The sequence below is a fragment of the Acanthaster planci genome, linkage group LG01, assembly GCF_054643075.1.
Source record: "Acanthaster planci isolate LZ-2023a linkage group LG01, COTS_SCS, whole genome shotgun sequence".
NCBI lineage: Eukaryota > Metazoa > Echinodermata > Asteroidea > Valvatida > Acanthasteridae > Acanthaster > Acanthaster planci.
The window spans coordinates 5,579,537-5,592,388 of record NC_141777.1 but is presented as its reverse complement, the minus strand read 5'-3'; the positions used below and the strand labels follow the sequence as shown (position 1 = coordinate 5,592,388).

The following is a 12,852-nucleotide window of genomic DNA, read 5'->3' as shown; positions in this document are numbered from 1 at the left end:
TCGGGACGCTGTTGAATGAACGACTAGACAACACTTCACATGGGGTACGGCCTATGCCCCCGGAGCTGATCCATCGGGCAATATTTCGTGTACTAGAGGGGCTTCGCGGCCTGTAAATTTCAGCACAAAATGGTTCCCGGGGCTACAGCGGAGAACACGGCCAAAGCTGGCCGGATCAAACCAGCAAAGAGTAATCTGAAGACTGCAAGAGAGCGTACAAGTGTTATGGACAGGGAAACGCCGTTCAAGGTATGGTAAACATGGAGAGGGTACTTCAGAGTCGCAGGTTTCGGCTTTTAAATTTATTTTGTCGACAATAGCCTTCCTGTAATGAGTATCATGGCTGTGTCTAACTACTCCATGGAGAAATAGAAACATTGGAGATTGGAGAGTATGTGAGTCTATACTGACATATATACATGTATAGTAGTAGACTTGACATATGTAAGGGGAGTAGAGAGAAGGGCACATCCGGAGGATCCAATGTCATGATTAAGTCCGGTTCTGATTATAGGAAGGTAATTGGCTGGTCCTAGCAGCCTCGTTTTGGCAAGGATTGATTGTGATAAGTCACAGATTCCCATTTTTTGTGGATAAGAAATAAACACAGTCGTTTTAACACCAGGAATTTGTACAACAAAAACGTTACAGATGACTTAGCAAATAACTGATGTCATGTAGGCCTATAGAGCCATCATCAACTTCCGTTGTCCGTGAATCGTACATCTTATATCGATTAAATCCCAATTAATTAAAACATTTGACATCAACAACAAAATCGTGTGAAATCATTAATGGCATAATTCAAACTCATAATTATGTAATTACCGGTATACTGAACATTAAGACAGGAAATCGATTAGTGTAAGACAAAACTTCACTCAGCACTATGAGAAGAGGAAAGAAGATTGCACATATTGAAAGCAGCGTTGTAAAATCTGCTAAGCATTTAAACACATTCGTAAACGTGTTTCAGTGTCAACATCTATTGTGAGTAAAATGTGATTTAATACCTGGATTACAAAATGCTAAGAAATGTGTTCAATCGCTAAGCGTTTTCCCCGGGTATAATTACTTAGAAAAGGAAATTACGTAAACTGACTAAGTAAGTTCTATAAAGTTTTAGTCCAGTTCATACTGAGCGAAAATCACCCAAACTATTTCTTTGCAGGATTAAAAAACCCTGTTCTTTTATCATTTACGCTTAGGGACGCTCGAGCCTGAAAGATAACTATGAGAGGGCTGTGTCCGGCCGTGAGCAGTGGTGGCGTGTGGACATCCGAGTAAGTCTTAATCATACATGTACTAAGAAAGACATGTAAAGTCACGCATTTCATTCCATTTGTTTTTCTGATATTCCAAACTGATATTCAACTCCTGTCCTCCGAAAGACTGTGTCCCATTAACAATGTTCATTTGAACATTCTCTGTCACGATGAAAAGAACCCCGAATATGCTTGCTTCTGAGATAGGATTTGATCATTTGTAACCCCCAGGCGCCCCACCCCTCAGGCAGTGTTTTTGGGGGAATTGAGAGGAGAAAATTACATGGTGGAGCATTTGCCGCGGTAGTAAAAGTGCCAGCAAGTGAATTGTATGTAAATGTTGGCCGATTCTATTCAAACTCTGAAGGCATCATTTCAAAATTCCTATCGGTTGACTATAGGACAGGGCCGTCTGACCGTTAACAGTGACTTGTGTTGAGTGAATAATGGAGGGGGTGTTTCTCCACTGAAACCACATAGCCTTGGGAGTAATGCAATTAAAAGGCATAGTATCAGTTAGAATTGGCCACTTGAGAACACTTAACCTGATAGCCAACCGATAATATCGGTCGGACCGTTCTGTCCGACACCTGTCCGATAAGACTTTTGAAATGGTGCCACAGGTGGAATTCACCTAGACCCTTTCCAATGTATTTTCAAAGCTGGGAAATGCAGTTGTAGTATCAGTGGCCCAAATTTGCCATTGCAAAAGCCCCAGTTTTGACAACACTACCGGTAGAAGGTTTTGCGACCTTGTAAATAGTTTTAGTTAAATAGCATGCAGAGCAAGCAATCCAGCATTGTTTAAATTCTTTCCTTCATTGCAATATCTTTTCTATACTGTTCCAATCATGTCTGAGTGTTTTCATTTCGACAATTTTCTTCCTTTCATAGGAAACACCGGTTCCGGGCGCCTATGAGAGTCGCAACTTTCTGGTGGACCTGGAGGAGCGGCCGGCCACCTACACCTTCAAAGGCGAGGGTCGGAAGAAGGGTGCCGACGCACAGCGCAAAGGTGCTGTTCTATTACCAGGCGCCTACGAGGCTAAAGATCTCGTCTACGACCTAAATCAGACGAGATACACGTATTCAATGAGGAACACATCACGAGCAAAGAATGAACTACCAGGAGTTAAAGACAAGGTCAGTTAATGAGCTATAGGAATTGTATCCTAGGGTTAAGGAGTCAACGAAACAACTCCTCTAAAATTCGTATGTGAAAATAGCCATTTCCAATCAGTTTTTCTGACACGTTTGTAGATCCTCAATTTCAAAGTTCTAAACATTTTTGTGGTTTAAATATCCGTCTTCACATCTGTACATATGTAAACAAATTCTCGAACGAACCGACAATCTAATCACTGAGGAGTCTGGTGCGCACATCCTTTTCAGTTTAACCATAACCGCGTTTGGTCTGTAGCACCGAAATGTTACTGGGTTGGGAAAGATGGTGATATCTTGTCGAAAAAATTAAGCTCTATGAACAAAATGGAGAATTTGGCCGTGAGGGATTGTTTTTGTTTTCCTGTTTTTGAAAGGCTGAATATGGGTTCAGTTTCAAACGATTTCCCATTAAAATCACCCTCAAAACATTTATCACGAGACGATGAAAACTTTGTATGAAATTGGATATTGGGAGGAACATGAAACGTTGTATTTTTGTTGAAAATGGTGTCGTAATGGTGCTGCATAGGCGATTGGCATTATGTCATGTGAAAAAGCAAATTACTATAGCCCACGTACATTTATTGATTTCTCCACTCCAAATCAAACAGTAACAACGACTTATCCTGAACAGGGTTGTCCTGCACACATACAACTATTCATTAAAAGTGGACAATAACCTCGAGAAATGACAACATTTTAAAGAAATTCCGAGAAAAACGATGCGACATCTTGCGCAGCGGCAACAGTCTAATGCCGAGCATTATTATGACACTAATGACGCACAAGTCCATCACCAGCTGGTGGCACGGGGTTGAACGCCCGGACTTTTGACTTTCTGTGGAGTGATTCAGGAAAAGATTGGAAATTTTTCATTTTAAGGAATAATAAGATGATTCAAAATCACACTGCAGTTTATTTAGAAAGGACACATTTCATATATAAAAAAAGCTTTTGTGTAGAAATTTAGGATTTCCAAAAGGGGATAATAATTTCAAAGGGGCATCAAAACAGAAGGGTTTCACGTTTCTATTCAAATGGTTTTTACCTTCCACAACGCAGTCAACTATGGGAATGTTTTGAAAACCGCTGGTTTACATTTTTTTAAATTTTCTTTCCAATCATACTAAAATTGTTGATTGCTTCTTGAAAAGCTTGAATATTGTCGGACTCCATGCTAAAAGGTGACAGCGTCATGGTCAGTTTTTTGCAAGAAGTGCGAAGCCACGTTTTGTTTGCCTGTTTTAACAAGAATTTTCGTCCTGCAGTTGAATTACAAATGAACGAAAACACTATAGGCTAGAGATAAAAGTCAGTTTGGCAAGATTGTTGTAACTCAGTGCTTTTATCATGTATTTCCACCCATTATTTTACGTTTATGGTCTGCTTGCACAGTCCGAAGATCAGTATTTCCTTTTCGTCCCAATTTTGCTCCTAAGTTTCCCTTAGCATTGCATTCTGCTATCTGCACGCCCTTGGCTACGATATTGATGAACAAACAAAGCCATCCTTTTCATTTCTTTTCCAAAACTAAACAGGACCAAATTTAACCAAATCTTTACAAGATAAAATTGTTTAAATTAATTTCTTTCTGTGCAACGCAGTTTGAAAATAGCCATAATCCACAACCACTTTCTGCATGCTGAAAAAGTGAATTAAAACGTACTAGGGTCCCCCGAATGGGTAAGTTGTTATTGCTTTCACACTTAGTAAAGAGCCTTTATTTCGGTTTGATTTGCATGGTTAGGATTGCAACGTTTGTCCAACGGAATACCCCATGGAAAGATATCTGACAGTCTCCTGTGAAAAGCAACCCTCGAAGTAAGTTCTTATATACTGCAGGTCCCGGGGGATTTCTGATGTTTAGCGGGCGTAGCACATGATGCATCCACAGATTCTAAGATTCAGGCATTTCGAAATGGGCTCAGGACGGATCCAGCATACACAGACATTTTGGAAAATATTCTTAAAAATCTCCAAACATGGCTCTGAAACCGCACCATCCGAATTCAACCACCTCAACCACCGCACCACGTGCCTGACAACGTACAGGTGCAATCGCTCCCCGGGTTGCACTGGCTCTGCGAATCTGCGTTAACTACCGCTCGCATTACGTGTATTTTTTTGATCGAACCGTAGCTCTAAATTGTTTGGTCTGGAATTAAATCCCAGACTTTCTGCTCGATTGGCTGAACGCTCACACATCTCAGTCATTTCCGCGCTGTCGACTGAGAGCGCTATAGGCCTAAGCAAGGTTTCTGTCACTATCGCACCAGTGGACTCAGCATCGACACTAATTTGAACCTGCCGAAAGGTAAACGAACATTTGTACTTTGAAAGCGGTTCCACAAAGTGACAGAATCAGCGCAAGCGTCTCCAAAATGTTGAAAAAGGCCCGTCATGCCAACTGCCTTTGATTTTGACAAACTGTGTTCGTTCGACAGGTCATAAAACTTGTCATGCGACTTGTCGAACGAACGCGGTTTGTCAAAATGCAAGTATGCAGGCACATGTATTGTGAACTGTACTAGCCAGAGAACCTTTTATGTCTAATGCTGCCACCACTTTTTTTCGTTTGCAGACATCCAATGTTTAAATCCGCGTCACAAAGGTTTCCAACGATTTATTTTCAAGGGGTGAGTATAGATCCATCACTGTGTTGGATTAAAAGTAGCACTAAATGAAAGTGAGACCACACTTTTCAAAACTCAGCAAAGCCCAGCTGGCGCTGAAATGTCCGTCGTCTCTTCAAATGACTGCTAAAAATTATTATTCGGTCATGAAATTTGATCTTAAAATCTGAAGTATGGAAATGGAGTCTGTTTCATTTTTTCACAGACGAAGAATCCCCCACCCGACCGATACCAATCATACACGCCGGAACCAATGCACGTTATTTCGTCAAGTTTCAAATCGAGGACGCCGAGGTTTTCAACATCACATACTGTAAGTTGTAATGACCTCAAGTCGATTAGATATTAAAAAACCTTACCGTTTCAGGCTTTTTTTTACTTCATTTACCACAGCAATCTTGGTTTACATTTGATTTGAGTGATTTATAAGTGTGTTGTTAGATTGTATCGGATTCGGAGGCTTTCACAACTTGGTATTGCACAGACTTTGCTCTACATTCTCGTTGCATCATGGGATTAAATGAAAACAAGCCATGGGTTTTGTGCATCAAACATGAATATTTTCAGAATTTGTCTTAAGCACAATTTGTAAAGATCCCATTCAAATACATATTTCTTTTTTAAAAAGGGCATCAGAGACCAGACTGAAGAATCTATCCAACTGGCCAATGTTGAATGAAAGAATTTAAAATCCTGCTCCCCATTAGCCAACGTTAACTCACTGCCATTCAAACATCAGGTGTACTACACGGTTGTACTAATACAAAAACCAATGTCCAGGAATGAGATTCTCCGAACATTTTCTGTCAGACTTTACATTACATTTTTAATGACTCTCCTCCGAATCATCGATGCAATACTGTAAAAAGATGACTTGATTTCAAGTAAGTAATAAGGTTGAGATCGATTAATGCTGTTAGTTCCGTTCCCTCACAAAATGAGCTGCTTGCGAGTTAAAGTTGCTTGACTTTTTGACATTGCAGAAAGTTCCAGGTCCCGGTTCGTATGACAAGACTTTCCAGTCTCCAATGCCGGCCACAATCTCCAAGATGGGCAGAAATCACGGCTTATTCTTCACCAGTGCATTTAACTTATGAACTATCGTCAGAACTCTCATCTTCAAAATGTCAACAAAGTTTTATTGCCTATTACAGACATGCATACCGATATTCCAGTCATATATCATGCCTATTTTAACCACAAAGATTTGAGTGAAGTCTGAATAAAAATGGTCGCTGAAAAAGACATGCATGTGTGTAAACTGTGCTGGTATTTTCGGCTTACACGTCTAGGGCATTGAATAGCATCCCATATCCATAACAAAACTTAGTTTTTGTGTGGTGTTTGCCATGCTTACACACTACGTGTCCAAGGACACAGGTCAAAAAATACGCTGAATAACAGTTTCGGTTACGGGTAATTAATTATACCCCCTTTGGAGAAAAAATATTTAACACAGAAAAAGATAGCTGTTCTGTTCAATAAGCATTATAAAAACTACACCAATAAAAAAATGAAAATACAGAAGGAAATCTTCAAAAATCTACAGGGTTTATTGTGAGTACACAACTACAGGTCCTTCAAAGTTTTGTATTTTGTTCTTTTGAATTTCTACATAATGATCATGAGTGTGCAAATTTTGAGCAGCATGTGCACAAAAAGCAGACATTTTAACTTTGAAAATGCATTCGTTTGGTTCATAAGAAGCAAGTCATAAACATGATGTTTTTACGCAGCTTGAAATGTTTGCAATTTTTTTTTGTTAATTTTTTCCCATGAGGCTCTTTATGGTGCAACTTACACAATTTTTTTTTGTAAGTTACAGCTTTACTGTAAATATTTGGTATGAAACGCTTACTGCAATAAAATAATATTTGATTGAAAGTTGAAAACCATAGTATTTTTATTTCTGTTGTAACATGTTAAACTGACAAGTGAGTGCACAATTACCTTGAAGCTGATTCTTTTGTTCAATTCTGCAACAAAAACCACTCATCCCATTTTTTTAATTGAAAAACCTTACATTCAATTTCTCATTTGTGAAATATCCGCTAAAAATTTCCTTATTGAATTATAAAAAATGACTTTTGAAATTCACATTACATGTACTGCACTTGCAATGAAAAATACTTCATGTAGTCATTCAGTAAAGAAAACAAAACAATTGCAAGCAGATGACCTGAGTCTGTACAGTAAAGAAAGTGACACGATATGCTCAGTGATGGTACATGTGGTTTATGGAAGTCAAAGGAGAAGCGAGCAACACTACACTGGTATCAGGATATGCAAGACAGTGTGTGGCCTGGTGATTAGAGATTGTGACTCATGATCAGATGGTCGAGGGTTCCAATGCAGCAGCTGGCAAACAGTTTGTGACCTTGGGCAAGGTGAGGTCACTTTACCCTGGTCCCTCACGGGTGCCCGTGATGGCACAGACAATACATGTATGTGGACTGATACCGGCTGCTAAATTGTCTTGCCTGTTGAACAGGATTTAACTGTAAAGCACACTGAGATTACTCGTTCTACAGAACACACTAAGCAAGCACAACGAATGCTATTACTATCACACCATTTTGTTGTTTGCCACAATTCAAAAGCCTTCCCTTTAGACAGCTGCCATATTCAGGATTCCATTTTCCCCATTTATATACATGTACATAGATTCCTATTTATTATCTAACAATAAGAAGGGGCTGAGCTATTCTTCAGCATTGCCAGAGTTAACACTGGCTGGATGTCCAAGCTAGAAGACCATTCCTGTCCATCCATTCGCCCAACCCTCAGGATGAGGATCCACCAGAGTGCATCGGCGAGATGTCCTCCGTCACTGCTACCTGGTTCAGACAGTCTCGCTCCAACAGACACTGGAGTTCCTCGGATGTCAGAGGCTGCTCAGGGAACATCCTCCTCTTCAGCTCACTAATAGTCCTCTCCTCTGACCCCTCGGTCATGTCCATGGAGACCATGGAGGAGGAATCCTGGGATACAAAACGGTTCAGGGCATCCTCCTTGATTTTGCTGAGGGACTGAATCATTTCCTTGGCACTGATTTTCCCACTTGTTTTTCCCTTAAGACGTCTCAGCTTTGCCTCTACACAATGTACATATATATAAAACATAATAATCAGTCACCTCAAGGACTTAAAAGAGCTCAAGAGGATATAAAATGAATCCAAGAAACTCCTCTCTGTCAACCTAAAAGGCCCATACCAGTCATGATTGGTTTGTTATTGGGATTTCAAGCTATTCATGGTGACAGACAACTAAGGTGGAAAGCTTGCGGTAGCACCATGCAAGGATACGATCTCTTTTGCGAGTCTGTATGGTTCTGAAAAGAACCGTGAGGAACTCAGACCCATACAGACTCACAAAAGAGATCGCATCCTTGCATGGTGCTACCGCAAGCTTTCTACCTTGGTTTGTTATCGCTTTCAATCTATAAAACTACCGCTCACTGCTTGTACTTCTTTCTAAATAAAAACCTCCTAAAACCTTAAAAGATTCCATGACTAGGGTTAACAAAAATTTCTGGAATCCTTGATGAAAATTTTCCAAGTAACAATAAAAACGTAAACGATCCAGGATGAACGAGTAACAAGTAGGCAGTAATGACTGACGTGCAAGAGAGATTCAGTCATAACTTAGTACATGTACATGTAACTCCATTTTTTGAGAGGAATGTTTTCAACACTAACCTACCATCAACTGCTTGCGGCTTGTGACTTGTTAAGCTAAAGTGATGATACATGTAGATCATTCCTACATTATTCTGTCCAGGGGAGGTGCACTGGATCCCCTTGTGTCCTCAATTGAAACCTCCGTCGAGGGATGAATTCCGTAGTTCTCTTCCAGATAATCTAGGACAGCTGCGGTGCTGGTAAGTACGTTGAAGACACGCTTGTCAGCTCTCATGACCATCTTCTCCATCATATAAATGAGATGATGGTGGAAACATTGGAATGGGGTACCCAGCAATAGAGATATATCCAACCACTGCTGGACACAGTGTGTTGGTGTTAAGTTGTAGCCAGCAAACATAGCTGGGTTCTCTAGTATGCCCCTTGCTGCCATGACACCGTCCACATTAGTATGATCACAGACTCTTTGCATGTCTTCTAGACTCCTGATGTCACCATTGGCAATCACAGGCACACCCACACTCTCCTTAATCAGTTTGATGGCATCGTGATTGGCTGGCTCAGCTCGCTCCCGAGGAGTCCTTCCGTGCACTGCTATCCAGGAAACCCCTGCAGTCTCTGCCTTCTGGCAGAGATCCACAGTGTCACGTAGATCGGGATGGATCCTGATCTTGATGGAAGTGGTGAAGTCTGCTCTTCCCACCCTGGCCTTTGTCTGCCTCACCATATCTCTTATCAGCTCAGGGTTCTTGATCAGGTGGGCACCATATCCGTCACACATCGCCCACCTCTGCGGACATCCGCAGTTCAGGTCAACGCCATCCGCGTATGGAGCAATCAACTCCGCTGCATCGGCCAAATCCTTGCCATTATTTGCTGCAAACTGGACGATGAGAGGCCTGTCCCCTTTATTAGTTGTAAACTCATTGTCTCTGGCTTTCATTGATCTGACAAAACTGTTGGACATTATCATGGGCGTGAAAGTGAGGTCACAACCATATCTCCTGACCAGTGTGCGAAAGGCCAGTTTTGAGTACCTCACCATCGGTGCACAGATTTTCAGAGGTTTCTTTTTGTCAAGTAAATCCATAAGAGATTGATGCTGGATAGCTTTATCACTGGATTGTTCTTCATGTGCCATCATGCACCTGATTTCAGGATTCTACAACTATCAAACAAGCCATCTTTGAACATCCACTGCAGTTGGCTTCAGAGTATGAAAAAGTTGAAAATAAACAAAAATTATAAAAATGTGCAAAATAAAGCAGAACTCTTCTGTCCATGTATGGTTTATGTACATGTACACTATCCTTTATGATATCCTACATTTTCAAGAAAATTAATGTAAGATTTTACTTTTATGTTGTTATCAATGACTGGAAAAACAAGCAAGAGGTACGTTCAAGATATTTAAGGAAAAATGTGGATACTGGATTTCACACAAAGGGGAAATCATTACTCACTGTTAGTGTACCCATGAGCACATCAAAGTAAAATCTTTCCAATAACAAAACAAACATGACTGGGAATGACTGGCAAGATAACTTGGCCTGATAATGGAGCAAAATGTTTCCTCCACCAGCATCTGATTTTTGTTTTCATTTGTAGAAATAAAAAGACCTCCAATGTCTGTCAGTCATTATGTCAGGTGGAATAAAAGGAAATGAATAAACAAGGGTAAAAACTGAAAAGATCTTGTACAGGCACATGTACCTGCCTCCATGGCCAAGTGTGGAACTAGTGTGTGGCACAAAAGAAACCATCGCAGTTTGAACGCTGGTCTCAACCTTCAATTGTACAGTGTGGCTCTATTTTGATAATATGATGTATCTCACTTTATGGACATTTTGACAAAAAGTGACTAAAAGATTCGGCCTTTTTCTGTTTTGCTTGTTTGGTTCTGAAGACTGCGAGTTTTTCTTTTGTCCCAATGACCACAAATTGGATTTTATGTATAAATCATTTTTTTATGGATAATTATAAAAAATATGTGATTTTTTAGGAAACTCATGCATGCCTGACTTTCATTCAAAAGTCTGAACAGTAATTTTTTTCACGTTAAGATACATACACATACATGTATCTTCAAAGTGCTTCATTTCTTGGCTGTGACAATTTCCGAGTCAGAAACAACACCCTCACATTACCGGGATATCACTCAAACTGAAATTCACCAAAAACTTGACTTAAAGGTGCATCATAAAAATTGTGACAAGCCCGAGTGATACACATCAATATTTTTAGTTCATGAACATGTTCAGGACTTACACACGAAGTAATTGTGAATCCTTATCAAAGGGTCTCTTTCATTCTCACGAAATTTGATTGCAGCACAAAAGGAACATCCCGTTTCAGGTTGCTTAAATCATCCATGGTTGATTTGAAGTTATGAAAGGTTATGCACTACATGTATATTCCACTTTGAGCTTGATAGCAGGTAACGGTCAAGTTCAAGCTGAAGAATGCCTATTCATTGGGCCGCAAGGAGAAGAATTCCATATAGGGATGTCACTTGACACCCTGTGAACAACTCAATGGGGCAGCGCGTACATCCGGATTCTCACAAAATGGCAGGTACTGCGCTGGTGAAAACAGCGACCATGGCGACATACGCACGCATCAGCCAGTGTGCATCAGTGCGAACGATCGCGCTCATTGCAGTTGTTTTCACCAGCGCAATGTGGTTGCTACATGCAATTATGTGAAACTCCCGGATGTCTGCACGGCCCCATAAGACTGTTCTGAAAAAAAGGGATGCAAAAGTGTAATGTACATGTAAGTGAATACCTAGCTCCTCAATATTTTCACAAACATGTATTTGTGACATCAGATCAAATATTTGCACGGCAAATTTGTAAATGTTGAACACATTTCAACTTGAGCAATTTATTAAGAAGTAAAATTTGCTTTGCTTTTGCATTTGCGTGAATTAGGCACATAGCGCACAGGCCTTTAATCCGATTAGAAGCCAAGACTGTGGTGGCATCACACGGGCGTCGGTCACTTCGCCCCATGTCCACTCCGCCCCATTTCTACTGTAATGTCATCACACTCACACCTACAATCTGCACTTTGACGTAAGTATGCATTTTGCAAACCATGACACAGTATTGCCATTGGGCAAAGAGCATAGAGTTAGGTAGCCCCACTAGTGTGGCACAGATCACTCTCGATTTATAAGGATAAATCGGGAGTGATCCTAGCCCCACTAGTGTGGCATGGACTCTCACACCCGATCCATCCTTAAGGATGGATCGGGAGTGAGAGTCCGTGCCACACTAGTAGTGGGGCTAGAGTGATCCGTGCTACACTAGTGGGGCTAAGAGTTAGGCCTATATTATTTTTTAAAATTTAACTCTAGTATGACAAAGTAAAAGAGGCATCTTGTGTAAGTTAACCGCGCACGTCAAAAAAAAGGGTTGTGCCACCACAGTACATGGCTTCTAATGGTCAAATTACACTATTGTCACTGCGCCTCGAACACACACATGCTAAAGTAGCCCAGCACCCAGGCATGCCAGGCATGGACTGACGGGAGTTCAGCAGCTTCCCCGCAGGGAGATGCTGGCTACAATTACCGCTCAATTGTAACAGAAAATCAAACCCACCCAAAGAGGCCAGATAATTGTCCGATCGTTCAGACGCACTGTTTTTCAACGGTGGCTGTGGTAAACACTGTGAGCTACCATTTTGTGCGACAACTAATGGATTAAAATCATCCTGAAATCTACACTCGCGAGTTTTTGCTTCGCTCGGGTCGTCCGCCATTTTTAAAGCTACCAACGTGTTTCATAAAGTCATAGTCTTGAATCAAGCCAAGTTTCACAACCTACACAACGCATTCACTGACGTACATGTACTGTACATGTACATTGTACATGTACGTTAGTACGTGTAACAGGCAAATTACAGCAGATGGGTTTTGAGCAGAGACTAAAAGTCGATGCATTGACATTCGGCCATTAATGCATTCGGCTTACGATTTCATTTCTATGGCGCGCCAATGTGGCCGCAATTCCAAGTTCGTCTAATTTTTCTCTTTTCAGCTTCAATGTAGACAAGTCGGCCAGCAAAGACGCGAACGTCCTACATGTATCAAAACTCATCCCCTTTTTTTCAAACACACATCATGGACAAACTACCTTCTTA

At 40.8% G+C, this 12,852-nt stretch overlaps 2 protein-coding genes across 4 annotated transcripts; one reads left to right on the top strand and one right to left on the bottom strand.

The window, feature by feature from the left end:
- On the top strand, positions 1–6,954 carry LOC110981917 (protein STPG4-like). Its single transcript, XM_022239963.2, has 7 exons — positions 1–249; positions 1,209–1,283; positions 2,160–2,408; positions 4,177–4,250; positions 5,011–5,065; positions 5,268–5,375; positions 6,046–6,954. The coding sequence occupies exons 1-7, from the start codon at positions 130–132 to the stop codon at positions 6,157–6,159; spliced, it is 795 nt and encodes a 264-aa protein (XP_022095655.2). The 5' UTR covers positions 1–129; the 3' UTR covers positions 6,160–6,954.
- On the bottom strand, positions 6,181–12,515 carry dus4l (dihydrouridine synthase 4 like). Of its 3 annotated transcripts, none has more exons than XM_022239961.2 (3): positions 12,312–12,451; positions 8,765–9,910; positions 8,016–8,156 (listed from the first exon to the last, which is right to left on the bottom strand). In XM_022239961.2, the coding sequence occupies exon 2, from the start codon at positions 9,845–9,847 to the stop codon at positions 8,825–8,827; it is 1,023 nt and encodes a 340-aa protein (XP_022095653.2). In that variant the 5' UTR covers positions 9,848–9,910; positions 12,312–12,451; the 3' UTR covers positions 8,016–8,156; positions 8,765–8,824. The 3 variants fall into 3 exon arrangements, with proteins under 3 accessions (XP_086994481.1, XP_022095653.2, XP_022095654.2); XM_022239962.2 differs by having other exon boundaries at positions 8,020–8,156; positions 8,761–9,910; XM_087138355.1 differs by lacking the exon at positions 8,765–9,910 and having other exon boundaries at positions 6,181–8,156; positions 12,312–12,515.
- Between the last annotated feature and the right edge of the window lie 337 nt (positions 12,516–12,852).